General features: G+C 46.2%; 1 protein-coding gene across 1 annotated transcript; it reads right to left on the bottom strand.

Moving 5' to 3' along the window:
• Window positions 1-4,728: 4,728 nt before the first annotated feature.
• LOC119338492 (BTB/POZ and MATH domain-containing protein 1-like) lies at window positions 4,729-6,317 on the bottom strand. The gene is made up of 2 exons (XM_037610819.1): window positions 6,101-6,317; window positions 4,729-6,017 (listed from the first exon to the last, which is right to left on the bottom strand). The coding sequence occupies exon 2, from the start codon at window positions 6,006-6,008 to the stop codon at window positions 4,953-4,955; it is 1,056 nt and encodes a 351-aa protein (XP_037466716.1). The 5' UTR covers window positions 6,009-6,017; window positions 6,101-6,317; the 3' UTR covers window positions 4,729-4,952.
• Window positions 6,318-9,336: the final 3,019 nt, after the last annotated feature.

Below are 9,336 nucleotides of genomic sequence, written 5' to 3'. Positions count from 1 at the left end.
CTAGGTGAATTAGGGTTTGCTAAGAAAATTGAATTAGGGATTTTATTCAACGTTCAAAACATAAGGGATGCCAAGCAATTTCAGAAGCCCCTCAAAAAAAAAACATGCGATTTCAGGAAGTATCCCTAGCCACATATGGCGCCCTACACGAAGAGTCAGAAGCTGCTTTCGCTATTGCATGTGCTTCAAAGTTGGTCTCCCTATTCTCAAACAGAGAGCCGCCATTTGCAAGGTCCTAGCTTCTGTGATTGACTAGAAGAACGCCCGTGTGTTGCAACAGGGCCACATTAACTTTAAGAGTTCAATATTAATCATGTTAATAATACATTTAATATTCTCATACATATCAAGTGACACTGGCGACCTTTTTTGTCAATTTAGTAACGGGCTCAGTTGCAACGGGCTCTTTATACATATCAGACAACTCGCTACTACTTAAACTACAACTATGGCTACCAACATTTTTTTGTCAATTTAGCTCAGCAATAGTGCCTGACTTAATAGACTCATTTGCATTCACCCCCACAGAAGACAGAGAGAACCAACTCAACATGTCAGAAGATTAACAGAAATTTCATTTGTATGGCATGAACATATAGCAGGAGCACCAACACATAGATCAGCAGAGAGCAGAGCACAGCATGCACACACTCGGGCCATCTATATCATACACACACAGCAACGCACACACGCATCACGCTGGCATACACATACAGAAAAGCAGGCACACACGCATCATGTGCATTGGCCGGTGCGACGCACGCAGAGCAAGTACGTACGCACGGAGAGCAAGCTAGCAAGCACGCACGCGTCCAACCCCGCCGCTGCATGCGCTGGCAGAACGTGAGGCAGCAAGGGAGACTGCACATTGAAGCTGTCCATGCAAAGCTGGAGGTGCTGGGCCGGCGACGGCGGTGTCGGGACGGTGCTTGATTCGTTCCCGGTGGCGTGGAGCTTGGGACGGCAACGCGGCGATAGCTAGTGCTCGGGGATGGGGGTTTGGGGCGGGGGCAGTCGACCCGATGGCTGGCGAAGTTAATGGGCTCGGGCGGCTGGAAATTCGGCGGGTGGTGGTGGCACAGCGCGAGGATGGGACAGGCGGAAAACCTAGCGGGCGTTCAACTACCAATACCCATGCCTTTTTTAGGGGAATTGCTTGTGAAAATAACGTGCGACGACGACTTAGCGAGCGGATCCCCTTAAAAAAGACATAGCGAGCAGATTCCCTTAAGACTGGTAGGAATGGATATGATTGATGACGTTGATAAATAGTGGTGAATGTTGGCCTAATTTACTATCATCATGCATGGAAACGAATCATCAAGAAAAAGAATACTTCCTATTATTACACTCATAGGAAGCTTCCTAATCTCTGCTACCAAATAGTTTCTGCCCAAACAAGGAAGGAAAGTTATGGACGTGATTCGGAAGAAAACAAACGTTATGAAGATTAATTAATTTAGATTTGATCTTTAGAGATTGATTGTGATTGATTCTTTTAAATAAAGACATTACTAAATAATTTGCGTCAGTATGGAAACGAATCATCAAGAAAAAGAATACTTCCTATTACTACACTCATAGGAAGCTTCCTAATCTCTGCTACCAAACAGTTTCTGCCCAAACAAGGAAGGAAAGTTATGGACGTGATTTGGAAGGAAACAAACGTTATGAAGATTAATTAATTTAGATTTGATCTTTAGAGATTGATTGTGATTGATTCTTTTACATAAAGACATTACTAAATAATTTGCGTCAGTATGAAAAGTTCTGATCCGTTTAGTTTTTTTCGTTGTGTGAGAGGGTGAAGTGAAAATAAACCGATGAAGTGGGGGAGGCGACGAAAAAAATCTACGACGGTTAACCTACGAAAAAAAACCGGACGAAAGTGGTGGGACGAAAAAAAACCTGGAAGCGAGACTACCAACTGCTCCATTAGGAGTAGAGATCTTGCTCGGAACCAAAGCATTGGATGTTGCAGCACCTTTATTGATGTTTGAAATAGCTGGATCTACTAGGCCATAAAAAACAACACCAGAGGTTCCCAGATAACACATAACAGCCCTCCTTGCCCCCCCCCCGCGGGAAGTCGTCACTGCACCCATATTGCCATGGCGAGATAGTCCATCGTCGACGTTTATTTTTGCAGCTTCTCCCTCGGGTGTAATCCATGTACGGACCCTCTGACAAGGCGTAGCCGAAGAGCTAAATGGAACCATGATTCCGAGAAACAACTATTTTTCAAGTTTTCAAGATATATCTGTTTGATAAAGCACATAGTTGTAAGAGGACTCTGAAATTCGTCGCCGTGTATTGCCCGTCTCCTCGCCCACTAGATAGACCACACAGTGATTAAAACTCAAGCCAGATACGGTTGATTTATAAATTCAGAAGGCCAAAAAAAACATAGATGCGCTTATGAGTGCACGCGGCCAACCACTTGAGCTGATGAGGTTTGGTGGCTAATAGGCAGCGCCGAACATTAAGAACTATCAATAGCGACATATCTGAGACACATTTTGAAACTTCGAAACAGAATATATATTTTTTAAAGTGAATATTTTTGAAATCTGAACGTTTGCAAAATTGTGAATATTTCTTCCAAAACTCAAACATTTTTTAGAACGCAAACTTTTTTTGAAAAATCTCAAATATTTTTTTTGAATCTTGCACATCTTTTGACATTTAAAACTCCTCTTAAAAATACAAACATTTTTTGAAACTCCGACCAAAATTTGAAACCACGAACATTTTTGGATCTGTGATTCTTTTAAAACTGGGAACATTTTTTGAAATTCTGAACACATTTTCAAAACACAATTTTTCCCACAAATTTGCGACCATTTTTTAAATATAAACATTTCAGAAATTCTGAACAAATTTTGAAATCAGAAACATTTTTTGAAAATGTTCAAACAAACTTTTAAAAAACTGACCAAATTTTGAACAATTTATAAAATTCCTCCCAAAACCGGTTGGTTCGCACTCAAGGTGGGCCGTCCCGTGTGCGTCGCTCGCTCACCAACTTCAAGTGCGAAAGGTTGACAACCTGATGCAGAATGTGCCATATAGGGAATTCTGACTTACAAGAAAGTAGAGCTGTCTGAGCACTTTTTTGTCCCAACTACCCTAATATGAGCTGTTTTTTTAGAAAGAGGACTGCTGGAGATGATCATAGTGCCACTGATAAGCACAGAAGGAGGTAGATAACCAAATAAATTACTCCCTCTGTTCCATATTAAATGTTGCTGATTTACTACAACTTTGTACTAAATCAGCGACACTTAATGGAACAAGAGTTTTGCTGATTTACTACAACTTTGTACTAAATCAACAGACACTTAATATGGAACGGAGGGAGTACATCACTATGAATAGGTTACTGAAAGGTGAAAGCAATAAGCTGCGCATAACAAGCACGAACAGGTACCAACCCATCTAAGCTTCATTGTGTTGGAAAGACGGGACACGAGTTAACTAGACATGACAAGCACATGTTATAACATATAAATCATCTTCGTTTACAACTAGCACTATCAAGTGAAGGTTTTTCCAGATGTCATTCCCAAATTTTATGACAAGGGACTCACAAAACTCCCTGTATGGAGGCTGAAAGATGCACTAGGATTCTGTGGCCGTAGGTGAGAAAACTATACCGATGGTCCGGCGCACTCCGAATCATCCTCAACTCTTAACAGCGCTGAAACAGATGTATATAACCAGGCCTTGCACATTGGTCATGTATCACGGCGTGCCACCGATAAGCGTACGAAGAGAAAGATAACAAATACTCCCTCTGCAAACTAATATAAGATCTTTTAGATCACTATTTTAGATTTTAGAGTTTGCAGAGGGAGTACTAGTTTGTAAAAATATCTGGTTCGATGTGGCTGCAAGCGAGAAAATCATACCAGCGAACTCTGAATCATCCTTGACTCTGTAGTATCACTGAACAGAAGGTTCTTGCCAAAGCCCTGCATCCTGCACACTGCTCACGTATATCACCTGGTGGCAGTGATAAGCATAAAAGGAGATGGATACCAAATCATGGGCCATCTAGAATAAATTACATCACACCAAAAGCAGTAGGTTGCACGTATACAAGTCGGGGGAACACAAGTTACTGAAATCTCAGGCATCAGTAACCATGAGAGGCTGCAACACTAAAAAAAAATGGTTTAGAACCAGCTGTGAATAATTCTAATTTACTAGTACTCCCTCCGTCCGGAAATACTTGTCATCAAAATGGATAAAAGGATATGTATCTAGATGTATTTTAGTTCTAGATACATCTCTTTTTATCCACTTTGATGACAAGTATTTTCGGACGGAGGGAGTACTAATTATAAGGAATTTTAAACATCCTACTTCAGTAACAGTGAATTGTTCCACAGGAACTAAAATGTATTCCATTAGTACTCAGTGTGAATTATTCGTTAACACTTTAATTACCATTGTACATGGAATAGAAATTTAGCGCCCGTGTTGGAGCACTAAATTAAATCACAATGAAGGGGTTACTGAAAGCAGTAGATTGCGCATTACATGAGTCATGGAAACACAAGTTACTACTACTTGCATAAAAGAACACATACAGAGACTACTCATGTACTCCCTCCGTTCCAAAATAGATGACCCAACTTTGTACTAAAGTTAGTATAAAGCTGAGTCATCTATTTTGGAACGGAGGGAGTATCACCTGGTGGCAGTGATAACCATACAAGGAGATAGATACCAAATCGTGGACCATTTAAACTAAATTACATCACAACAGGTTGCACATAAACAAGTTACAATAATACATTCATGCATAATAGGCACAAGCAGAGACTAACCTACCTGATTTAGATTCAACATTAAGAAGCGACGCAAGGTAACTAGACAAGCACAAACAGAGATTATGCATCACTGAAATTTGGACCTCTGGTAGCACCCAACTATGCATCAGCTCTTCATCCCACGCGCAGGCTCGACTTGAGAAGGTCAGCCAACACTGAAGGGCAGCTTGCCGCCAGGTACTTGTACCCCTCCGTCGCCAACACAGCATCAAGAACTTCACGATTTCTAATGATGAACTGAACGCACTTCGCCTTGAGCCGTGGACAGTTGTGCTGCTCGGCTAGAGCCAGAGACGTCGCTGCAGTGTCAACATTGATGCCATCAGAGAGCTTGCCTTCGCAGATCAGCTTGAGCCTGTCCAGCCCGTATCTGTCAGCAGCTGCAAGCAAGTGCTGAGCTAACATTGTCACCTCCTCACCCTTCTCGTCGAATTCAGACACAGTATCAGTGTAGATATAGTGAAGCAGGGCCTTGAACACCGCAGCCTCCATGTCCTCGATCACCACACTCTGCGAGCATTTCTCCTTCATGTCTCCAAAGAACTGGGCCATGAAAACCGGAGACCTCGCGGCCAGTATGCTCTTATGCGCAGCAAAGGACTCGCCAGACACGAGGAACGTGACATCCGCTCCGGCCTCGCTCTGCAGGAGTAGAGCCAGGTGTCGACTCAAGTTTGAGGATGGCACCGGCACCTCTTGGACAGGGTCCGTCACCGTGTCAGGCAGCTCCTTGAGAACCTCAATGGTGCATTCCATAGTGAAGGAATCGCCCCGGAGAAACGCCGATGCCGCCAGCGCGCGCCGCCCGACGACCGCCGCCTTGGTCGAGCATTCCTGCGGGCGACTGAACACCTTTGAGATACTGATTTCATTGGACGGTTTGAGTATCCCTCTCGGGTCGACCAGCCGGCAGCCTATGGCGGCCCTCACGCTGCCCCTGCGGGGCTTGCTGAGGAAGGCGACCTCCAGCACCACGTACGCGCCGCCGCCGCCGCCGGCAGAGCTGGTCATCGCGGGGTAGACGCGGACCTCCCACTCGTACCCGTCGAAGGTCCACCTGGATCTGACGCAGTCGTCGTGGTCCATGCTCTCGGTCAGGCTGAAGCCGTCGATCTTGAGCATCCGCGCCGAGCGCGCGACGGCGGTGAAGTTTATGCAGGCGTTCTCCATGGCGAAGGTCTGGGTGAAGACGAACGCGCGTGAGCACGATTCGGCAGGCGCCGGGAAAGGCGCGAGGGCAGAGGAGGCGAAGGGCGGCTCACCGGCGTCGCTGGAGGCTGGATATGAGGACCCTACCGCGAGCGCCGACGGATGAAGACTAGGGCTGGTGTCCCGGCGTCGGCGAGGCGGACCGGCTGGCCTGCCGGCGTCCGCTGAGGCGGATCTGGCCGGATTTCGGGGGCCCGACGAGCCGGACCCGCGGTCGGCGGCGTGGGAGGAGAAGAGAGGTGGAGGTGGCGAATGGCGAGTGAGGAGGATTCCGACTGGACTGGCGAAATTGACGGTGGGAGATTGATTGGGATGCTGGTTGTTACCTGAAAAAAAAAATGTCTGCATTTTGAAAAGAAAAATGTCCTTTTTTTCATGTGGACATTCTCTTTTTCATACAGGAATGTTTTTTCCGAAAATGCTAAAATTAGACGTCGGTTTTTTAGGCACGGCAAATCGAACATTTGCTATGGCAATTATAAGGGCATATTTCTCCCTATGTGGTTTTAATGATTGATGGTAATGTTTTTGCGGACTAATCGTGTGCGTTGAGCATTTCAGATATCTCATGTTTAGCACAAGACGATTTGTTGTCCCTCGGAGTCTATTGAAGATGGAGTTTTCTCTACTTTTTTTTCGGTGCATTTGAGTCGTAGGAAAACCGTACTGTTAAAAGGGGATCCGTTTTGGAAAGGTTTGGGTGGAATCATCACGTACACGTCCATTACTTTGCATCACCTTTCCTTTGCCTCTTTGGAGCAACCTCCGTTTCTCCGTGTCTCGGCAAAATGAAGGACTCCTAGTGTGGCTGTGTTGTGGCATGCGGTAGTACTGCTCAAGGGAGCAGTAGTACCGCAGAGGCCCACGGTAGTACTGACCAGGGGCGCGGTACTACCGCATGCTCTTGCGGTAGTACCGCTCGCCGGGCGCGGTAGTACCGTGGCCTCTGGCTCAGCACAGCAACACGAGCAGAAGTAGGGGCAGATGTAAGTTTTTACATCCATGCCCTACGCGGTAGTACTGATCCCTGTATGCGGTAGTACCGTGCCGGATTTTTGCACAGATCGAAAATCAGCGGAAGTAGCTACGGATGTATTTTTATTCATCCATGTCTTCCCAGCCTAGACGAACCCTGCCTTGCGGTAGTACCGCAAGGGTGCGCATAGTACCACTCCGACGGTTCTACCGCTCGCTGTGGCAACACAAAGGGGCTTCTTCTGGTCTCTGCCATGGGTGCGGTAGTACCGCACCTCCTAGTGGTAGTACCGCAATGCCTTGCGGTAGTACCGCTTGTCTGGTGCGGTAGTACCGCAGATCGCAGGCTGGTTAAGTGGATAACGGTTGGATTTGTCCCTCACTATATAAGGGGAGTCTTCTTCTCCGAGTTGACTACCCCTTCTTTCCCCAAGCTCCATTGATGCTCTAAGCTTCATTTTCGCCCGATCTCTCTCCCTAGCCAATCAAACTTGTTAATTTTCTAGGGAGTGCTTGAGAAGGCCCAGATCTACACTTCCACCAAGAGAAATTTGATTCCCCCCACTAATCTCTTGCGGATCTTGTTACTCTTGGGTGTTTGAGCACCCTAGACGGTTGAGCACCTCGGAGCAACATTCCATTGTGGTGAAGCTCCGTGGTTCCGTTGGGAGCCTCCAATTTGGTTGTGGAGAGAGCCCCAACCTTGTTTGTAAAGGTTCAGTCGCCGCCTTCAAGGACACCAATAGTGGAATTACGACATCTCGCATTGTGTGAGGGCGTGAGGAGAATATGGTGGCCCTAGTGGCTTCTTGGGGAGCATTGTGCCTCCACACCGATCCAAGCCTCCACACCGCTCCAACGGAGACGTACTTCCCCTCAAAAGGAAGGAACTTCGGTAACACATCCTCGTCTCCACCGGCTCCGCTATGGTTACTTCTCGCCTTTACTTGTGCAAGCTTCTTATGTGTTGATTCCCTAGCTTGCTTGCTTGTTTGTTGTTGTTGCGTCATATAGGTTGCTCACCTAGTTGCACATCTAGACAACCTACTTTGATGCAAAGTTTAATTTGGTAACGAAAAGCTAAAAATTGTTAGTTGCCTATTCACCCCCCCTCTAGTCAACTATATTGATCCTTTCAATTGGTATCAGAGCCTCGTTTCTTTATTGAGGACTTTACTGTCCGAAGAGTATGGTTGACACCATGAACGGTGTGGAGGAACACCCCGATGTGAATCCATCCTCGTCTACGGCCGATGGGGGATCCTCGGTCTCTCGTGAGGAGTTCAATGTGGCGTTGGACACATTGAAAACCTCCTTGAAGGCCGAGGTTAAAGGCATGTTTAAGCAATTTCCTTGATGGTCTTAAAGTGTCCACCGAACCCTTGGAGGTGGTTGATCCCACCAACAAGGTGACGGATGCTAAGTCCAAGAAGGGGGAAGCTAGTAGTGAGCATGCTCCTATGCCTAGTGGTAGAAATGGAAGTGGCATCTTTGCCAATGTTGAACCACCTCTTACTTATGGAGGACCGGTTCCCTCCACTCATATGTTATACTAATATTTGTCATTTAAATCATGTTAATACTAATATTTGGAGAATCATTGAGCAAGGTTTCTACCTGCATGATCCAAGCAACTTTACCCCGAGAGAAGCCGCGGATAATCAATTCAACGAGTCCGCTCTCTTCATCATCCAAGATGCAATTCCTGCCGAAGATATTGCGCATCTCCGACCCTTCACCCACTGCAAAAAAAATACACTTCCGTGATGATACATGTTTGTCACAGTAGGTCGCGTTTTTTGTCATGCATGTACATCCATGACAAATTTATGACAGAATCAAGATAGTCATACATGTGTTGTCGTAGAAGTGTTCCATGACATTGCCAAAATTACCATCACGGAAGTGTCCACTTCCATGACGATAAATCGCGTGTCACAGAAGTGCTTTCGTCAAGGGTGACCGACACATGACATCCACCGTAACGGAACGCTGTTAAGCTATCGGGTCGGGTTTTGGATCCGATAACCTGTTAACAGCCCCGACCAATGGGGATTTTCCACGTGTAAAATCATCATTGGCTGGAGGAAACACGTGTCGGCTCACCGTTGGGACAGATGTCATCCACTCATTGGACCGAAGACACCTATGGTACATCGACACGTGGCATGGCCCAACGGAGGCCCATTCCTGTGAAAAGGTCGGCCTAGTAAAAATTAGCAGGCCAGCCCATATAAGGCCTACTTGTGTCAGGTCCATTTAAGCCCACGGCCCATACGAGATGAGCCAATTCGGCCCGTCAACGACCCGTTAA

Source organism: Triticum dicoccoides, chromosome 7B, assembly GCF_002162155.2.
Source record: "Triticum dicoccoides isolate Atlit2015 ecotype Zavitan chromosome 7B, WEW_v2.0, whole genome shotgun sequence".
Taxonomy (NCBI): domain Eukaryota; kingdom Viridiplantae; phylum Streptophyta; class Magnoliopsida; order Poales; family Poaceae; genus Triticum; species Triticum dicoccoides.
Note: the sequence above shows the minus strand (reverse complement) of the source record. Positions and strands in the feature narration are given on the sequence as shown.